Source organism: Letharia columbiana, assembly GCF_014066305.1.
Source record: "Letharia columbiana isolate WasteWater2 chromosome Unknown xfSc0000006_s0, whole genome shotgun sequence".
Lineage (NCBI taxonomy): Eukaryota > Fungi > Ascomycota > Lecanoromycetes > Lecanorales > Parmeliaceae > Letharia > Letharia columbiana.
This window is the reverse complement of record NW_023501150.1, coordinates 38,518-59,167: the sequence shown is the minus strand read 5'-3', so window position 1 is coordinate 59,167 and position 20,650 is coordinate 38,518. Positions and strand designations below refer to the sequence as shown.

Genomic DNA, 20,650 nt, shown 5'->3' with positions numbered 1-20,650 from the left:
TCACCAGACCAACCCGTCTCCCTTGTCACTCTCTCCAGATCTCTCCTCCGCCTCCGCTCAGTCCACGCCACAAAAACCAGATTCAGCAGGAGCAACAGACCCAGCGGAACCCCAACTCCCACCCCAACCTTGGTCGCGTCAGAGTTCGAATGTCCGGCGGGTTTCGCAGTCACCGTGGTGACTGCAGTGGTACTCGTGCTGTTGGTGCCGTTGACCGTTACGACGCCGCCAAGGTGACGGGCGCATACGGCCTTCCGAAAACGTTGCCGAAGGTCGCGTTGCAGCAGCTGGTGGTCTGCTCCAGCGAGCAGCAGAACTCGCCGTTGTAATTACCAGAATCGCCACAGGGGACTGCCGCGACCGATCTGAAGGGGACCGCTAGGATAAGGGAAACAGCGATCAGCTTGACCGAACATTATTGCCATGCCATCACCAGTTCCTGTTCGATGCCGCCCGAGATTTACAGAACGGATGAAAGTGACTCACCATCCAGGCGCATGATGCACTGGCACAATTACCCGAATTCCACGACTTGTCTGTACAAGCGCCTCGATACGGATAGTACTGATTGTTCAAGCAGTAACCGCCGGTGGTGCAAATGTCACCAGCAGTGCAGCAAACGCTGCCCGCGCTATTGGGGCCCGCAAGGGTGGAGTTGCAGAGCTCGAAGCCGGTTGCTATGCTCTTGTGGGGGTAATAGCACGTTGCTTGTGAAGTCATCATGAGCTTTCGACCGCTGATATGATGATCTGTAGAAAATGATGGGGAGTGCCCTGCTTTTGGGGGAGGGTACGCAGCGCATTGGGATTTGCAGGATCCGCAGCTGGATACAGTGCGGCATCCTTTGTTGAGTATTGCGATTCCATTTAGGGGCTGTGAGGCTGCGAGATGTTCCCGCTGCGCCGCCATGGGACGTCATCCTGTGTTCTGAAACGGCTAATCGAAGTATCAGCTTGAGTGAGGATCGGTCATGGAAAGAGAAGCTCGTAACAATATAGATCTTTGACATTCGAGGAAATCCTTTAACGAGGAACGTAGATTCATGAATGATGATCCATCAGTAAACCAAGAACGAGAGCACCGCAGAGGGGAGACAGTAGCGATGAACGTGCCAAGTTGTATCTTTCCACATCTAGTCCTGATAGTCGCCACTATCGTCTAAATGCATCGGATCGGACCAACCCGAAAGATTACTGTAAACTCCATACCTCCAATTGCTCCCGTTGAGAAACACACAGCCCTCATATCGTATTTGAACACGAACATATTGGACGATGACAAAAGCATACCGTTTTAGTACTCTTTCAACAACAGGCATACGCGTTGTTTTCCCGGCTCCTAGAATTTCCCCCTGTTCCGCACCCGAGATCATGAACTCCGAAGGGCACGGATCTCGCACGGCGCTCGAAAATCTGAAGCATCGCAACTTCTACCAAAAGAGGCCACCAGCGAAAAATTCTAGCCTAGTATGATGACAATGGTCATGCCTGTCAAAACTCCGACATGCTGACAAGTTCAAAGACCTCAAAGGCATATCCGCATCTGCAAGTCTGACTCTAATGTCGAACATGTGGCTGTCGGCGGCGCTGCCATCTCTCCTGGGCATGAAAGGTTTCTTGTCTGTCTTGCGGTATCTTTCAGTCCTAAGTGTCTAGGAGGACACGCCGTCCAGGCCTGTCGCTTCGAATCTGAAGACAAGCAGTCGTTGACTCTCCCGCGCTACTGATAGCGAACAGCTCGAGGTTCAAATCGACGAGATAGACATACTTCAATCTATCCCGATCCTCGCTTTGTCGTAGCACCTCTTACTTCGTCGTCTCCTACCCTAGTTGACGAGCCTTCTCCAATGAACACATAGCGTCAAATATTATCACTCAAAGCATTCTTGGAAAGTAGCATCACATCCACCTCGCCTAGATCATAATGCTACCTCATGGGCGCCGGGAATTGTAGGACGGCAAGGCGATTACAAAGCAATCCAGCAACTCTGTACTCTTCCCCATAGACCAAGCGAACCATACATCGAATGCTGGTCGATGCTTTCAAGCTCACGAAGGAGACTAGTGGAAATGATGCTCAGTCCTTCCATCCACCGATAGCCACAACCTCAACATCCAATCCGATGCAATCAGCCAAGAAACCCAGTACGGAGCTAGGGAACGGCGACGACCCCGGGGTACGCGGAGTCTAGAGCTAGCGACTGGCGAGAGTTCATCGTCAGTACTCAGGTGAAGGCGTCCGGGGTATCGCGAGCGTCGAGTCGACGAATGATTATACATCCATATCATTGTTGTCGTGCCACACGACCCCTTCACATCCCCATTCCGAGTCTCGATCTATCACGTGCGGTGATGCTCAACGGACCCTGCACACACAAGTTTTAGTACGCAGACGCGAACGAGATATGCGAAGCGAGGGAAGGAAAGTCAATATCAAATCCGGCGGGTCGGTTTTTTGCCCCAACTGGATGCAAACGCATGCTCGATCTCCCCAACATTCCCTGCGTGATGCACGCCATGCCAGGCTTCACTGCCTTTGATGACCCATCGACCGTAGTCAATGGGGGAGTCTGGAGATTTGACCGAAGCAGCAAAATGCGCGTGGTGATCCGCAGCCTAGGTCCTACATCCGCCGGCCAGCGATGCGCTCTACCATCGGAATCTGATTCAAACAAGAAAAGAGAAAGAGCGATGCAAGAGACAATGTCATGGCCGAAATCCCAACGAACGGTCGTTGGCGCAAAAACGCTCGACCGGGAAGGTCTCCGGTAGCGGGGTCCGAGCCCGAGTTGATAGGTACGTGAAGAGACGATGGGTGTTTTTCGCGCCGCAGTTCTTGACGGCAAAGGCGTACACGACTATGCTCAGGGGAGGATGGCCTCTGCGAGTGGACAGGATCTGTTGCGGGAGCGGAAAAAGGGAAGGAGGCAAAGTGTGATCTTGCAAGCCAATCTTTTCTCATATGCATCGTCGGGTCGATCTCTCGAGTCTCTGGGAGGTTTAATGCGGAATCCTATTCGGCAGCGCCTAAAACATTTCGTCGGTGGTGACGGAGCTCGGAAGACATTGAGGAAACGTGAATGCAAGATGAATGGCGGTTGTAGGGAATCCAATATATATATATACATAGTCGTGCACCTCAGTTTATGTCAACGTTTAAAAGCAGAAGATCCGGAGATGATACAGTTACCATGATGTCGGATCTAAATCTATGCAATCAATACCGTCCCAGAACCACCCCTCCGTCACCCGCAAACTCCTCATTCAACCCATCCAACGCCCCCCACATCTCCGCGATCTTCATCCCCCTCTTCCTCTCCTCTTCCACCTTCTCCCACGTCCACTCCCCATCCTCATTTCCAACACCAGCCTTCAAGCTCGCAACTACCACATCCTCCGCGTTTCCAGGCGTTATGTGATCGACAATCGATACAGCCGCAGCAGTGTTCGACGTCGACTCTGGAGTCGGCGTTGAAGTGGCTGGAAGAATTTCGTAGTCTGCGGGTTTTGGAGGCAGGAGCTCGGAGGCTCTGAATACGCGTTCGGGGGGGATGGTCAGGCGGCCTTTTTTTAGGACGTATTTGGCGATGCCGGTGGCGAAGATGGCGGGATGTGGTGACGGTGTTGTGTTTCCATTGGCAACAACTCCATCACTTTCTGCGTCGTGATCTTTCTGCCGTCTTCCGTCCCGCCAAGGCTGCAGCATATAACTCTTCGGCCTGAAAACCCCGGGCTTAACGAAATGCGAGATTACATAAAACCACTTTCGATCCCAACAAAGCACCCGAGTCCACACCTCGAACTTCTCATACGGCTTGATCTCCTTTCTAAATTGACAGCTCACACCACCTAATCTGATGTCAAATCTCCCCTTTCCCATTGCTCCATCACCTCTTCCCTCTTTCTCTTCCAGTGCAAGCTCCTTCCTCGTCTTGTCTAAACCATGTGAGCAGAGGGATACTAAGAGCTCGAGTCGCCCGACGTCAAAGTCGGAGAAGTAGGTCGAGTTGGATTTATGCAGGTTGTAGTCGCATTCGAGGAACCCGGAGCGGGAGGAGGTTATGAGGGGTTGGAAGAGCGTAGAGGGGCCGGGAGTGGTGGTCAGGCGGAGGCGGGATGTGCGGCGCTGGGCGAAGAGGCCTTTTAGGAGCCGGATCTGGGGAGCAGGATGTCAGTCTGGAGAGCTAGGATTGGAAGGCTCGGTGTATGCGATAAGAGGAGAAGGGAACCGGGAGGTCTTACGTGCCAGACAAAGGGTAAGCTCTTGAGATTCAGAAGGGCGAAGATGAGAGCGAGAAACTTCCAGACGCCAGCCTTGCCAGCGAAGCCGAGCTTGCTGCGCAGAGTGGACAATGTTGGCGCCATTGCTTGAACTGGGAAGATTTGGTAACTTGCTCGGACGCGGTAAGGACAGTGGTGAGAGCCACAGATTAAATTTGAGGAAAACAAAGGCAAAGGGATTTAGACATGGCCCAAGGGCGAAGAGGCTGTACTTAAGCCTCTCCCTGCCTGCACATAGACGCCGTTATTAGGAGACAGGAGACGGAAGGCTTGCTCCGATTGACACGATATTTACCTCGGCATATAAATGCTTGGCGCCAAGACATGGCATGCTGCTGCCCCTTTTGAGGCTTCGCCGCACGGTCGTATATCATTTTTCTAAGTGTAAAACTAATTAAATGATGTAGATGTCTTCTGGTAACCAAATATACAAGGCCTCAGGCCTGTAATTTCATATTTCATCGTCTTCCTCCTCTACAACCGCCTTTCCATGCCCGTTGAGTTTCCGCATCTGTACATCATCCTGGCCACTCATAGCCATAGCCTGCCTTCCCGCATTACTCTCCTCTAAGAACTCTCGCAGGCGCTTCTTGCCCTCCTCCAATGCTTGGGCTGAAGCTGCATTGGCCATTTGGTACATTGGACCCCAGAGATTAAGGGTGTAGGTGACATAGGCGCCGACGCCAAAAAGGATCAGGAAGATGAAATAGACAGGATTTCGAAGCACTGTGAGTGTATGAGTACTGTACGGCGTTGTGATAGTAGAGGGAGCAGGAAATGTTCATCTCACCAGCAACAATCTCATTCCATCCCAGCGCCAGAAGCAACCCATAGAAATACAAGGGCACCTGAGTCATGCCTCCGATAGCACTTCTCTTCGCCTCAACATAAACCCCATCAGCAGTCTTCTTGAACCGAGTCGTCACATCCTGTTTTTTGGCATCACTCAATATCAACATTTCTTCTTCCAAGCTTTTGCCTTCTTCCTCATCCACACCGCCGATTGGCGCGAGGTCCTCTTCGTCTGCTGGAGTTGCTTCAGGCGGCGCATTGCCAATCCAGTCATCCAATGGTGGTGGTGTCGATGTGTGCGAGGACTGGAATCGCGACAGCAAGGGTATCAATGTGAGTGTCGACTCTCGTGCTTTGGTGTAGATGCCTTCGATATCATCCGTAGGGCGCCATATCCTTGGCACACCAGCTTCGTCGTAGCGGAACTTGTCCTCGAAGTTCTCCCGAAGCTTCAAAAGCAAATTCCCTTCCATCATCTCCTCATCGATTTTCGCACGCAGCACCCCCCATGATTTTCGTCTCAGTCTCCATAAACCCACATCCACCTCACCAGAACTTGCGTCGAAGCTCTGCGCACGATCTGTGAACCTTCGCTCGGCTTCTTGCACAGTCTTGATAAAGACGTTCCATATCCGGTCCCAAATCTCTGTTTCACTGCCCCTTTCACCTGTCTCTGGCGCACCTGAGCCCCCTCTTCCAGACCCCAGCGCATTGAACTCCAAGCCTACTGACTCGCCGAGCCGTGATCGTACCCAGCGCTCAACACGCGTCGCCAATCGGCGCATTTCCTCTCGTCTGAGTCGTCCGCTGACCTCATTCAGGTCCTTCTGGTAGAGGGACATCTCCTGCTTGTAACTGCTCCATGGTGCCCCTTCGACCAGAACGCCCTTGGCTTCTTTGTCATACTTCGATAGAGCATTCTTCTTCTCCCGATCTACGATTTCAGCGAAATCGTAGCTTGCACCCTTTTTCTGCCCAGCTTTCACAGCGGCGCTCACGGCATCACTGAAATCTTTGACTCCGGACTTATGTGCGGCCGAGAGCTGGCCTTGGAACAGTACCTTGAGACGTCCGTCGATCTTGCTCTCCAACTCTCCCTTCTTCCGTGCATAGACACCCTTATGGTATCTGCTTGCCTCCGTCTCAAATGCCTTGACCGTCTTCATCCTAGCTGTTCGCATTGCAGCTCCTAAGCCTCCAAGGACCTCCAGTTGGCCCAATCGAGTGCCCTCAGCCTGCTTATTCTCAAATGGTATGATCGTCTCATCGAATCCTTCAAGGACCTCCCGCGATATCTCGTCACACCGGAATTGTGCCATCAACTCTTGTTGTGTAGGCAAGTCCAAGTCCTTGTTGTTCACAATCTGATCCCAAACCTGCTGTGCGTAAATCGAGAATCCATCCGCAGGGATCCGTCGGTGGTACTCCGATAGGAAGACCCCATCAGACTCTTGATCACTTTTGAAAGCATCCCGTCTTGGATCTCGGAAGCCTTCTCTGAATCTTGAGCCCAACTTCTCCACCTCAGAGACAAACCGGTCTGGTTGGAGTATCTTATGTGGCAGCGCCGCGAAAGCAAAGTCAAAGTAATCCCCAATCTTTGACTTTTCCAAGCCTGGCGGTTTGTTCAGACCTGACCATATGCGCGTGAGATCTTGTATGAGCGTGTTCCGAAGATTTGCGAGTGGCGTAGTGCCTAGGTGATCGCGGATGACGAAGAAGAGTAATGACCGTGGATTCGATCTGTCTCCGTTTAGCACAGTATTCACAGCCCAGAGCCTGATGCGTATACTTTTTGTCCTTTAGGAACAGTTCGAGATTGACCTCGAAGACCACTTTCAGCAACCCCATGTTTGCACCTTGATACAGTCCTACTTGGTGCTCCCAAATATTGACTATGAGAACTTCGCTCGTGGCCAACGCGAACAAGGCACTCTTGCGTTCGAAGTCTTGGTCCTCGCCGCGTTCCCTGCCGTCTGTGCCCTCGACATCCATGACCAGGATATTGTCCGCCATTGTCTTTGAATCTGTCACTGCATGGGACTTTTTATTCTTCGACATCCATATTCCCTTTGTAGTCTGCCTCCTATCGTCCTCGGCCATGACCCCAAACTCAGTACCAAACAGGTAGTTTAGCAGCGTAGATTTTCCGGTTGACTGCGATCCAAAGACAGATATAAGATGATAATTGAAGCCAGCGGGCGAGACTTTCTCGAAGGATAGGTAATTCGGGAGGGTAGGACTAGGTCTGGTCAGTCTTTCCTGAGCCCACGTACGGACGCGGGCGCCTACTTGAATTCCTGGTTCTCGTTGATGACCTGTATTCCACGCTCATACTGCTCTTGTGTGGGCTTCTCGCCCATGTTTGCAAAGTGGCCATTAACAGACATGATGGAAGGCGCTGTGGGGTGCCGAGTGCTGATGGAAGGGCGACGAGGTGAAGATAGGGCAGCCATAACGCAAGCAAGAATTCAAAAAGGGGTACAAGCTACCAAGGCTCCAGATTTGATGTGGCGGGCAGTGATTAGCTCAAATTGATATTGGGAGTGTGATCAACCTTCTTTATTTTTTTGGTTGGCGTTCGCCGTCACAGCGAATAGCTCCCGGAGTGACGCCAAGCCTGTCTGCTGCTAGCGCGTGTGCGATTTAACGGACCTCACACATGTCTCTTCGTCTGTTCACATCTCCCCATCGCCTTTACGCTACCAATCATCAACAGATCTTTACAATATTAAGAGGATCGCATGAAGGAGCTATGGGCCTCTATGTGGCATACGCCTGGTCATCATAACAACCGCATTCATACCCACTCTGCTTACTATTCTCTGCGAGAGTGGCATGCTCGAATTTGTAGCAACCGGGCTTGGAGGAAGATACAACCTGGCAAGGACCTTGAAGTAACAAACAAAGAAAAGGGAAACGCCTTACCACTGTCTTAGGACACTAGCTCAATGAAACCCAAAAATTCTCTGTCAACGAGCGAAGAGCGTGGACTAAAGTCTTGTTGTCGAGCCGTAGTCGCTGAAGGAGATGAAAGTCTGGAATGCGTAGACTCTGTTTAGGAGTATCGATTGCTCTAGAAGGGGCATTTACGATCGGTGGCTGAGTCGAAAAGACTCGATGTCCTCTGCTCGCCCTTGTCATTTTTACTTCAAGTTCACAGCCAGCTCATTTCCTGTTTCTGCGGCTTGACATGTGTATGTCGCATAACCTCTACTGCATGCATCTTCCCGTCATTTCTTTGGCCACTAGCAAACAATCTTCTTTCCCTCACCATCACTTCCATTCTTCCATTCTTCCACAGAACAGAACGGTCTCTCACCGTACACTACTTTCTACTGCAGATTGTGCCCATCATGGCAGACAACTCATCAGCAAAGAGCCTGGCTGATCCTGTCCTCTTGGAGACGATCGACAAGCTGTTCCAACACAACATTGGCGAATACGTCTCTCTTCCCCAGGTAGGTATCTAGGATCATCAGGCGAGAAGCTGACTGACATTGCCATAGCTACTTGTAGTAGGTGATCAATCAAGGTACGTCAAGCAGCGGCAAGCAGCGCGTAGCAGTCAATTAGCCACTAATGATTCATACAGTGGAAAAAGCTCGGTGCTTGAAGGCCTCACAGCCCTGCCTTTCCCACGTGACAGTGGACTTTGCACCAGATTCGCCACTCACATTACATTCAGAAGGACTGCCACGACAGAGGTCTCCGTGTCAATACTTCCCAGCGCAAACGCGCACCCTGATCACGCAGAGAGACTCAAGAAGTACCAGAGAAATCTCGAAACTTTGGACCAGCCAAAATTCGCAGACGATCCAACGTTCGCAGAAATCTTACGAGAGGTGAGCCTTATCAGACCATCCCAACAATAATCACTTTCGGCTCATGCACTAAACTGCGGAAAGGTACACAAGCTCATGGGCCTCAAAGTCTTTGGGGCTTCTGATGAAGGAGCCAATACATTTTCTGACGATGTGCTGAAGATTGAGATCTGTGGCCCAAAGCAACAGCACTTGAGCGTCATTGACGTTCCGGGCATTTTCAGAAATACCACAGTAGGCGTGACCACGGACTCAGACATTGAGGTTGTCAGAAATATGGTGAATCAGTATATGAGGAACCCAAGGTCGGTCATTCTTGCAGTCATCCCAGCAAATGTCGATATTGCCACCCAAGAGATCTTGAAGATGGCGGAGAAATGTGACACAGAGGGTCAGAGAACCTTGGGGGTTTTGACCAAGCCAGATCTCGTCGATAAAGGGGCCGAGCATCGCGTAGTTGATCTTGTGGAAGGTAAGTCACATGTTACAGACCTCCGCAGAAAAGATGCCCACGGTACTGACCTTCAATAGGTCGAAGCTATAAACTCAAGCTCGGCTGGTCGATGGTCAGGAATCCTGGGCAATCGGAACTTGAGAATCCTAAATTTGATAGACACGCCTCGGAGACAAACTTCTTCAAGAGCAAAGAACCCTGGGCCAGACTCCAGAAAAACCGCGTTGGCGTTGAGTCTCTTCAGGGACAGCTCCGCGACATCCTGACGGAGATGGTGAAGAAGGAGTTCCCAAATGTATGGCTTGGTCTCCAAAGATGTGGAATTCCGCAGCTGATTTTCTAGGTAAAATCCGACATCAATAGAAGACTGAATGAGCGCAAGAGACAACTGGAGTCGCTCGGGCCTTGCCGGGAAAATCGAGAACAACAGCGCGAGTATCTGCTCAACCTCGCGACCCGATTCCATAGCACAACCTCCCTTGCCTTGGCAGCCCGCTACGGGGCCGACGACCTCTTTGACAGCGTCCCGGGCCTGAAATTAGCCACAGCTGTGGCTGATCGCAATGCGATCTTCGCTGACGATGTTTGGAAGAGAGGTCACACTATGACATTCAGCCAAGGTTCTGAGCTGTCCGAGGAGGGTGATCACGTCGAAGGAACCGAGGAGGATGATGACGAGGACTCCAATGAGCAATCCCAAAGTGTTCGTCAAACAGGGCCCGAGCCTGAACTTGATGACATCCTACACGAGGGCTGCGAAGTGCCAATGCCAAAGCCAACGGGTATCATACCGTGGCTCGATAAGGTCTACAAGAGCTCTCGGGGATTTGAGCTGGGAACGTTCGATGCGTCGCTTCTTCCTATCATTTGGAAGCAGCAGTCCGCCAATTGGGATAATCTCGCACTAGGCTACGTTAGTGATGTCGTGTCCCATGTCCACAACTTCATCCTTGCTCTAATTGCAGCTATCTGCGAGGACCAACGCGTTCAGTCGGCACTCGTGTCGGTGCTCATGGATGGTCTGATAGAACGCTATAAAAAGAGTATCGATCATGCAAACTTCATCCTCTACGTCGAGAGAAATGGCACTCCGCTAACAGAGAACCACTACTTCGCCGACAACCTCGAGAAATGGTATGTACAGAGCACGAAACCCTCAGCTACCGACACTGACTTGTCCAAGCCGACAGCAACGTTTGAAGGCGCTCATGGAGAACATGAAATTCGACGCTGAAGGTCACGGCGACGTGGTGAGAGTAAACGACATCCTGCAAACTTCGACCGCAAGCAACACTGATCACACTATCCGTGACCTTCATGATATCCTCAAGTCTTATTACAAAGTGGCTCGCAAGCGCTTTGTGGACGTCGTCTGCATGCAAGCAGTGGATCACTACCTTCTTACAGGACCTACTGCGCCGGTCCGGCTGTTTTCTCCGAACTTTGTGAGTGGGTTGGAGGAGGCTCAGTTGGATCGTATCGCAGGGGAAGATGTCTCTACGAAGAGGAAGCGGGAAGAGCTGAAGCGCGAGATCGAGAACCTGAGAAATGGGAAAAAGATCCTTGTCTAGCCGAGCGAACCAATTCGGCTTACAATTGTTCCTGACTGTGTACGATCAGACAGACAATACTCCTGCGTACACGAGTAAACTGTCCAACTTGAAACCCGACTGCTACTTTACAAGACCGCTACAAAACTGGCACGAAAAGACCAAACGCATATAAAAATGGTTCAATCAGTTCATGAAGCGCCCCTCACAATGTCTCCAAATGGAGATCACTCTTCCACAGTATCCCTCCCTCGTCCGTCCTCATATCTCCATGGCTGTATGTCTCTTCCGATATCTCTTCCGTAGCTACTCTTCACTGTACCCTGCTCAGCAATCTTGAAGCCTCTATCACTAGCATCGGGAGACCAACCAATGCCTCTGCCCAGAAACCCCACCGTATCACACTTCCGATAAGAGCCTTCTCCACGGCACATGATACGATTCGTTTGACTCTGAAACATGGTATTTCGCCGCCGACAAGTTCCACCGAACATTTGGCCAACACTTCCTGGTGAGTTGCTAAGGTATCAATTCGATTGATGATAAAAATATCTGTTTCCGTAAAAGCCGTTCCTATGCTCAGAATCGGCGAATAGGGCGTTCCTTGAGATCACTGAAGGGGTTGTCTCTCTTGTATTCGTCAGTCACCTTGGAGATTTTGTTCTCTGAGCTTACGATACAACCATAACTTCTCCAGCACAGCTTATTCCACGTACGTTCTCCGAATCTGAATTGGTAAGGCTGAGTAGCGCTACAGTCCTAAGTGTAAAAGATAAGGCTACCATTCATACCACGACACCATGACTCAAATCTCCTTCAAAACCTGCTGATTCAGTTTTCCAAGTTTGCAAAGCCAGCAAAAAGTAAATCCACTCATTAGTGCTCGCAAACAGTGAGGCCATACAGAAATGACGCATGCACAAGTAGATATGTAGATATATGATTGGGCATATCCAACACTGGGGCAGCTAAGACCTTTCTGGACATGCAAATAGCCCAGAAAGGCCCCCCAGCGCTAGAAAAACTCCCATGTCTAAGCGACATGACCTGGAGTGAAAATGAAGCTATATATAGGTGTGGGTGGGAGGGAGAACAATGATATGGCTCTGAAAGAGAACAATTCGAATGAAGAGCCCACTACTGGTGCAGTGGCCATACAAATAGTACTCGCCATGGCCACCTGTCTCCCTACTATCGCATATCGCATATTGATGGAACGGTTGATCAAACAACCACCAACGCTATGGCCTCATAATGGACCCACTAACCCACAGTCCCACTGTTGCGAACACCATCATGTAGAACACCAGATAAAAGCCGAATTAGGAGAAGAACTGTACAATACCTGCGACGCAGGCTCCCTCTCCGCCATCCTCCCATACCTCTCCAACCATAAACTCCAAAACCCCTGCTCCGATCCTCCGCTCTCATCCACAATGTACGTCGCCGCCGGCAAGGACCACTCCGCCATCAACCAACACTGTCTCGCCTCCGGCGGTAAAGTGACAAGTCAAGTCATGGACCACATCCGCAACAACCGCTCGATCAAAACCTACGACGCCATCCTCGCCGCCGAAGCCGTAGACGTCACTTACGTAATGGGGTATATGGGAGACATGCTCACCTAGTTCGCGGCCGACGGCGATATCGAGTTCGTCAAGCTCTGCTTATCCCACGGCGCGGACACCAATCGCAACCTCTTTAAGGACTATAAGACCACACTAGCCATAGTAGCCGAGGAAGCTTCGGTAGGGATAGCTGCACTTCTAATTGACAACCAAGCTGGAGAACAGCACCGTGGACATTACCCCGCACGCCGCAATCCCTGGTAACCTCCTCCCACCAAGAGACGCATCACCTTGTCCGCTCGATGAAGACTGCGGCCCAATAGTGGTCGGTCCAACTCCGACTACCACTTCGTCCATTTCAATTCCATCAGCCACGACATGCACAGCTCATCATGGACCGGTCCCTATTGGCACAGAATGTTTCGAGAGCGGACCCCATGCGGGACGGTGTATCACCTTCGAGTGTCTCGAATTGCCAAATACTTGTGGTTGTCCAAACGCACCGCCGCCAGCGGCAAGCAAGGAAAAGCGAAACGAAGCTGCTTCGTCTGACTGTGAGCTTGACGGAGGATTTAGTCCAATTAATGTCGATCCTATTGTTTTAACGCCGATTTCCGCGTCATCCGCATCACTTCCACCAGGCACGACATGCACAGATTATCGTGGACCAGACCCTATTGGTTTCAAATGCTTCACGAGCGGACCTCACGAGGGATAATGTATCAACTTCTTGTGTCTCGAACACCCAGATGTTTGTGGATGTCCAGGGCCAGATGTGAAAGAACGCAGCGAGGTAAACAGGCATGACGCGTGTCTCGGTCGCTGTCTTCTTCGCTCTAAAAACTCCCTGACCCATATGTGACAGACCGCACCGAGCAAACGCTAATCCGAAGGCGACAATTTCATCGGCGAGCCTACTCCCGTCTGTGCTGACGAAGATCCCAGACGCGGGCAATGTTCTCAAACCACTCCACGCCGCACCATCTTACCCACGCCCGTCAAAACATCCTGCGAATTGGACGGCTCGGGCTGTGTATGCCTTGATTGCGAGGAAGAAAAACACAACAAATCTGAAGATATTGGGGAGGTCTGCTTTGTGAACGGAACATGCGCTCCGACTATCGAATGCTTAGAGTTCCCTGATTCCTCAACATGTTTGACACCAAAGGAGAAACGTAGCGAAGCTCTTCCGATCGGCTTCATCTGCTTCGAAAACGGAACATGCACAACCTTCGAATGCCTAGATCACTCTGGTTCTCCAGGCTGCGCGACAGAAAAGGAGAAGCGTAGTGAAGTGGGTTGTACCCTTTACTCATCAAGTCTTCTCTACCAAAGATCGTTGCTGAACACATTTGAATCAGGACGCACAAGTTAAGCGTGACGACTCAGCCTGGCCTATGCACGGAGGTCATGGTCCAGTCTGCGTCGAGCCCGTTTGCGAGTCCTGTCCAGATCTCCCCGAGTGTGCGGGTGTTCTAAAGCGGAGCCCACAGGAGAGATGTCACCAATGTGGCCCTTCGTGATGGGCATGGCGTTTATTCGTGCAATGAACCATGGTTGAAACAACTTGAAACGGCTCAAAAAAAGTGTTTTGGTAAGCATGGATGATAGCTTCGTATTTTCTTATTCAGTGCTGAACGTTGCGAGAGAAGGTAGATTGACAGGTAGCTCGTGGGGATTGCACGCCCGTTCAAACACGTTGGCTTTTTGTAGCTTGCAGAAGTGACACCATCCAAGCCTGTCCTAGTTCTATTTTCAAATTACCATGCGACTGAACGATCGAATCTTGCTTTCTTATCTAGGAAATCGGAGGATGCATTGATTCCCTGTTGGTTACTCTACTGTCCAAGTTGCCTTTTCTCAAATAGTCCGATCAGTCTCAACCACCAACATACTCGAATCATCAACCCGATGTGCATAGACGAGATACACACTGGATGACTCAAGCTGCCAAAGTCCGCGATGGTAGTGCTATGAGAAGCGATTATAAAGCGAACGACGCAACCTTGGCGTCAGGCTATGCTATGAAAATAGACATGGAGGTACGAGCTCTTACAGGCACACATTAGAAACAATGCAATGTAAATTGTTAACGACGTCTGCAACATTAATGACAGTCTGCTTCCTTTTCTCTTTCTTTAATCTTATTAGTAGCTTTCGATATGCTCATCAAAGATGAAAGGATGCATCATGCGAGGTCTTCATAGAGTGGGCAAGATTGCAGTAGAGGTGAATTTCGAGGTGGTACTAGTACCTGAGATGCTATTAGAGGGTAGAAAATCCAAAACCACTACACCATTGTACCAGCGCCAATAGAAATCGAACCTATTACGAATTAAATACCCTCTAACCTCATGTTCGATTGTTCGTGCCAACAAAAATAGCAGAAGAGCACAGGAAGGAAGCGCATATGAAATCCCTGGGCTTTTCACCTCAGCTATCCGGCGCCTTGACCACTTCATCCTCAGAAGGTTACGACTGCTTGTCACGACCAGCGCTACGACTCCAACATTCACGCAGACATTTGGGTACTCAATCCAATATGTTCAAGAAGAAGCCAAATGTTCCTGATGTCCTGACCCTTCCACGCTCCGTTGCTAAGCCCTCGCACAGATCAAGCCCCTTGCCCCTCTTCGCTCCTCGGACAGACGCAAAATAGCAGACCAGATAATCAGAGACTTCGACATAGAGGTGCCTGGCAATGTTGAAGAGCAAGGAGACAAAATTCACGAGGCGTCACCTGCCTTGAGCTTGGGTGGCCTACGCAACTCTCTAATGCCGGAGAACGCCCTTTCAGCCAGGTTCAGCACGACGGCAGGACCTGAGTTGAAGCAGGTTTCTGGGACGGTTTACGCTGGGACACACCCGGGAGAGGAGCAACGCATACTGTGGTTCAAAATTGAAGAGAGGCTCATCCCGACTGGTAAGCCCTAAAGTCGTCGACCTTGGATCAAAGGTAACTGTGTGATTGGCAGTCTACACACTGTGGCGGCATCCACAACTGGTACCTCTCCTCTACACCCCTGAGATTGTCTTGAAAAAGCTACGCAGCGGTGCGCCTCTTATGACGCCAGGCTTGGCTCGTGGACCGCCGTTCCCGTCCAAAGCAATTAAGGACTCCATTGTCGCCATCGCCAGCCTCGACAAGCCCAGCGTGCCTATGGTCGTGGGGATCTGCGAGATCGATGTTGCTTCTCTGCAAGAGGTGAAAGGCGCCAAAGGACATGCTGTCCGAGGGGAGCACTGGGATGGGGATGAGATCTGGGCATGGAGCCCAGCAGGCAAGCCTGGAGGAAGCGCCCCGGAACGCATTGAAGGGTGGGATGTGGATACTACTGATGCAAGCTTGAGGGGAGGCGTGGAGCACTTGACCATTGAGGACGACGACGATGATGATGCTGAGGGGGGAGTATCTCTCAATCAGGAGCCCGAGCAGCACACGAGACTCGGATCGCGGAATGACTTTGTCGAAGGTGAAGACGCTAGGCCATATGAGGTAGTGGGAGAGGAGGACAAGGAGTTATCAACTAAAGGCACGATGCCAATTTAACGAGCCAGGAAAAGTCCCAATGCTTACAGATCTCAGACATCGATGACGCTTTCTGGAAGGCCTTCATATACGGTGTCCACCACCACCGAAACACCCATAAGAGCGATCCACGTCAAGGCTTGAACTTCCCGATCAACCAGTCACTGGTCATCTCCAACTTCGTCCTGCCATACTTACCAATCTACTCGCCTGCCCAGGCGGCATCCCTGCACATCAAAAAGACAAGCTGGAAGAACGCGAAAAAATTCATCAAGGCTCTGGACAAGCAGAAGCTTCTCAAGTCCAAAGACCGTGATGGAGGCGAATGCGTTGTTCTGGACATTGACTTTGATGACGAAATCTTTACTAGCTTCAAGCCTTACAAGTTGCCAACGAAAGACACGCCTGGTGCAGAGTCCGGCGGAGGTGGTGGAGGCAAAAGTATCGCAGCAGGCGACTCTCCGAGTGACGACTCAATTGGGCAAAAGCTCCAAAAGATCAACCTATTCAGACCCAAGGAGGCGTTCTCGCCAGTCTTCGAAGCATCCAGTGCCAGTGTCAAAGCGCTCTATCTGCCCACAGAAATACGCCCGATAATTGCATCCTACATAGAATCTGAAAATCTGATATCAGACAAGAACAAGCGCTTGGTCAACCTCGACCCTATTCTAGCAAACGCAGTCTTTGACGGCAATTCCTCCCTAGACCGCGAAGTCATCGCCAAAGGCAGCGTACCTCGTGACGCTCTCATCGACCGTATGTTGCAAGCCTGCTCGCCGTTCTGGGTCATCCTTCGAAACAACGAAACAAGGGAGACGGTCAAAGCCAAGTCGGGAAATGCTCCCAAAATCCAAATCACGCTTGAGACGCGTTCCGGTAACAAGACCGTGACCAAGCTATCTGGTGTAGAGGTTTTCCACATCAACCCGCAACCTCTGGCCGAGGAATTGCAGAAAGCTTGTGCGAGCTCCACGAGCGTTGGCCAATTAATGGGCAGCAGCCCAAAGAAACCGGTTCAGGAGATCATGGTTCAGGGCCCGCAGAAAGATGCCGTGGTGAAGGCCTTAGAAAAGAGAGGCGTGAATAGACATTGGATTGAGGTCTTGGATAAAACGAAGGGGAAGAAGAAATGAGAGACAGCATAGTAAAACCCTCATGTTGGGGGCTGAAGCAGAAAATGACAACAAGTTAAAAGCGAGGTTCGATAGAATTCTCCAAATCTATGAAACCTATCTGGTGCACTGCATGTGCTTGCCAACGGCTTCTCCACATCCGCCCATAATATTAAACTCCAGTAAGCCATATCAATGAACATACTAGCGACCACAAAAGCAACGGGGAAAGATTCGGCATAAACCCCGCCTCCAGTGTCCAAACTGTCTCGCTCACGAATATGTAATGCACCTTATTGTTAATCAACTCAGGCGCCGCCGTCATCTGTGAGCACGATATTCTAGGACAGCCGGGCAGCAAGATGGCCCGTGCTTGCTGATGCGTACGTAGTCTACGCGATCAGCACACATTTTTATCGTTTGGTTTGGTATGGTTTAATTCAGTTCGTTTCGTCTGACAACGACAATGTACGCGTATTTACGGAGCCGAAGATCCCATCTGGGTAGGCATTGCCGGAAAACCCGTGTGAAAGTGCTTCTTATTGAGGTTGGCTGATTCAAGAGTACAGAGGGTTTGGAGGTGCGAATACTGATGCGTGGGTCGCGAGACCGTTGAGTAATGTGAAGTGTGGGGGTTTTTTTTCATATTTGAGATCGGCCCTCGTGCTTGACAGGGAGTAAAATATTGATGAAGGCGCTGCTGAGAAATGGGAATGTGACAGCTCAAGGGTGGTCATTCTGAGGATGGTCAAATCTGGATTCTACAGATCCTTTTCAAGAAAAGCCGTGAAGCAGAAACTAAATGAAGGGGTGTCATATAGGATATGTAATTTGTCACATTTCGAATCGCGTGACGCGAGTTCCAAAAGCGCAACAGTGGCGTTAAAAACGCGTGTCAACCAGTTACAGAATTAGGAATACTACATCAGGACACTGGCCACAACATGAGCGCTAGCAGGTCATCATCTATCAGATCCATTCTCCCGCAGAAGGACGAGAAACATGCCTTGGAAATGGTGTCCTGCAAAGAAGCAGATACCGCGCTGGTAATGAGATTAGACAAGTCGGAAGTGCCCATCCGACCCGCAGCCTCTGGGTCGTCAGCTCGTGCTTGATTGATACGTTTACAGAGCTGTGGATTGAGGAGAGAGCGTGGGTGGAGGAAGGGGGAAGGTTTGTTGAAAGTGTACGCTGAGTGTCTCATTCGCTTTTGGATACTGTGAGTCCTGCAAGGTCGAAGTGAAGTTGACATTGCCCTTTGCCAGACAGGTTTAGCATGTTACGGTAGTCTCAAAACCTCGTTCAGTTGGGAAATGATGGCTAGACATGGTATCAATCTCACACTCTCATGACCCAGGGAAAAGACATGTGCGCCCATGTGCAACCTAAGAAAGGCACAGTTAAATGACTGCTTGGGGAAATTCAACAAGAGGCAGAGCGCGAAGGATCACTCCTTGTTGATTTGCATCACTCGGAAATTTGCACCTCGAAATTAGGGGAGTTTCACGGGCAGATGTTACGTTGGGAATGGCAGACAACGAACGTTGTCATTCAATCCGCAGTCTACAGATCTGTTGTCCGTGTTTCAAGAACGGAATATGACTGATTCTACTTACTGAAGAGCCATTCAAAAGCACAGTGGGCGTTACGACAATTATCATGTAGGTCTTGTGAGATGACCCTGACAAAGCGTGTAAGATCGCAAAGCCAGAGGTCAAAAGAGCATGGGAAGTCCTGTCGAACATTCATTCTTCTCATCACCGCTTCCAACACCTCGAGATTGATTAGCTCGAGGTGCAGGTAGAAGAGCTTAGGGATGGTCGGTGGACAGCTCGGCAACGCCTCGAGTCCAAGTCCGTCTGTCCACGATGAACCGTAGTCTACGAGTTCATCTCTAACGCTTATTGGTGGGCATCCCCGTTCTTTGCATAGTGTGATAAATCGAAAGGATGAGATCAGAATAGAGCGAAGGTCTTATGGGCACGTTTAGTCATCCATGTTAAAGCTATAAACGCCAAGTCAAAGACTTATGGCTCGGCCGTCCTACACTATCTTGACGAACTGTTTACGAAAGGACGAACGCTATTCAGTGATCCCAAAAAGCTCACTGTTTAGAGCACATGGGAGATGAGATGGCAACGGCGCTCAGAGCATTTCTTTCTTTTTCTGCATTCGTCGCAAAGCTTGCAGCATGAGATTGATGAACACATGAACAGGTGTGATTGTGAGTATGGAAGTAGTGACACCATGACCGGAAGTAAGGAAATTGTCACGTGCCCACTATGATCCCCAGTGTACGAGATCATGTTATTAGTACAAAAGCCATGGTGCGCATAGCATTGTGGTGGTAGGAAGCAAGAAGGAAATGTAATGGAAGTTTTGCATAGTTCATAACTAGTCATTCTGAAGCTGTGAAAATTCCCCAGTGGATAATGAAATGTCGGCCTACTTGCCCCAGTCACTCCAGCCAATCGGGTGACTGGAAGTCAAATGCTCGAGCCGCCAAACGCCATGTTGTATCAGTCTGCGTATCTCATGACCGCGCACTCTGAGAGAGGTTGAACCTCAAAGGCCAGGATAGTCATGAGAACGTTCCAACGCTAGTGCCTGCGGACATATATGCTCAAGATGACTCGTAGTCTACGAAGACACTTGAAGCATAGGTGTGGTAACGACGTGTTATGAAGGATTTGATCGTGTAGTGCGTTGCATTGTAAATTTTGAAGGAAGAAAGAAGAAAAGAAAGAAAGAAAGAAAGGGGCCAAGGAGGAAGGGATTTTGCGTTGATCGGCATTTGATTCTGCTTAGTCACCATGGCAATGTCCGGCATGGCATTGCGTCACGCTGGAGCTTCCTCGGAGCCGGATAGCAGAGAGAAGGAAACCCCAAGACATTTTTATGAGGATAAATATACACCCCGAATAGATCCTTAACAAAAACGCAACACGAAAGCCTGAAATTCAAAAAAGTCGAAAAATAGTTAAAAACTCTATAAATAGAACAAAAGTAATAAAAAAACTAATTTTATTTATTAAAAACACAACTAGTTAACAGCGATATAATACTAAAAACCATACCATATACTTAATAGACGCGTAGTATTATAAGAAATCCAAGTATAAATCCGAGATAATCCAAGTACGCCGAACGAAGTACGTATTAAAAAATATCGTAATCATAGTTAATTTATTACTTCAATAAACCGTAGTCTTCCCATTTTTAAACGACTAGACTATAAGAGCGCAACGATATATAAAATAAATAAGTAAGTAAGTATATAACACGAAAATATATAGCTATCGAACTGCAAGAGTAAAGCAAGAGCGAAGCAGATAATATTCTTTTAATATAAAGTTAGATATTAATAACGACGATATCGATAAATAAAAAATCTAACAATAAAGTCTCTAAAGTATAAAACGAAAAAAACGTCTTTAAATAAAAAGGCAACGTCGTATAAACGACTTAATCGAATACGCTTAGTTATCTCCCTCACTTTCATACGAGAGTTAAATATATAAATTTTAAATCTCTTTAATTA

General features: G+C 49.7%; 6 protein-coding genes across 6 annotated transcripts; 4 read left to right on the top strand and 2 right to left on the bottom strand.

Annotated features, from left to right (window-relative positions):
• Nucleotides 1–2,026: 2,026 nt before the first annotated feature.
• Nucleotides 2,027–2,771, top strand: HO173_012948 (uncharacterized protein; the record flags this gene model as incomplete). Its single annotated transcript, XM_037314777.1, has 2 exons — nt 2,027–2,176; nt 2,385–2,771. 2 exons carry the CDS (start codon nt 2,027–2,029, stop codon nt 2,769–2,771), a joined length of 537 nt encoding a protein of 178 aa, XP_037158303.1.
• A 445-nt stretch (nt 2,772–3,216) lies between these two features.
• On the bottom strand, nt 3,217–4,364 carry HO173_012947 (uncharacterized protein; the record flags this gene model as incomplete). Its single annotated transcript, XM_037314776.1, has 2 exons — nt 3,217–4,155; nt 4,242–4,364. The coding sequence occupies 2 exons, from the start codon at nt 4,362–4,364 to the stop codon at nt 3,217–3,219; spliced, it is 1,062 nt and encodes a 353-aa protein (XP_037158302.1).
• A 367-nt stretch (nt 4,365–4,731) lies between these two features.
• HO173_012946 (uncharacterized protein) lies at nt 4,732–7,462 on the bottom strand (the record flags this gene model as incomplete). Its single annotated transcript, XM_037314775.1, has 4 exons — nt 4,732–5,006; nt 5,071–6,815; nt 6,865–7,314; nt 7,365–7,462. The coding sequence occupies 4 exons, from the start codon at nt 7,460–7,462 to the stop codon at nt 4,732–4,734; spliced, it is 2,568 nt and encodes an 855-aa protein (XP_037158301.1).
• Nucleotides 7,463–8,428: 966 nt separating this feature from the next.
• On the top strand, nt 8,429–10,921 carry HO173_012945 (uncharacterized protein; the record flags this gene model as incomplete). Its single annotated transcript, XM_037314774.1, has 7 exons — nt 8,429–8,533; nt 8,582–8,607; nt 8,668–8,917; nt 8,981–9,368; nt 9,428–9,645; nt 9,694–10,484; nt 10,534–10,921. The coding sequence occupies 7 exons, from the start codon at nt 8,429–8,431 to the stop codon at nt 10,919–10,921; spliced, it is 2,166 nt and encodes a 721-aa protein (XP_037158300.1).
• Nucleotides 10,922–11,958: 1,037 nt separating this feature from the next.
• On the top strand, nt 11,959–12,528 carry HO173_012944 (uncharacterized protein; the record flags this gene model as incomplete). Its single annotated transcript, XM_037314773.1, has 1 exon — nt 11,959–12,528. One exon carries the CDS (start codon nt 11,959–11,961, stop codon nt 12,526–12,528), a length of 570 nt encoding a protein of 189 aa, XP_037158299.1.
• Nucleotides 12,529–14,878: 2,350 nt separating this feature from the next.
• HO173_012943 (uncharacterized protein) lies at nt 14,879–17,130 on the top strand (the record flags this gene model as incomplete). The annotated part of the gene is made up of 4 exons (XM_037314772.1): nt 14,879–15,031; nt 15,082–15,391; nt 15,444–16,001; nt 16,055–17,130. 4 exons carry the CDS (start codon nt 14,879–14,881, stop codon nt 17,128–17,130), a joined length of 2,097 nt encoding a protein of 698 aa, XP_037158298.1.
• Nucleotides 17,131–20,650: the final 3,520 nt, after the last annotated feature.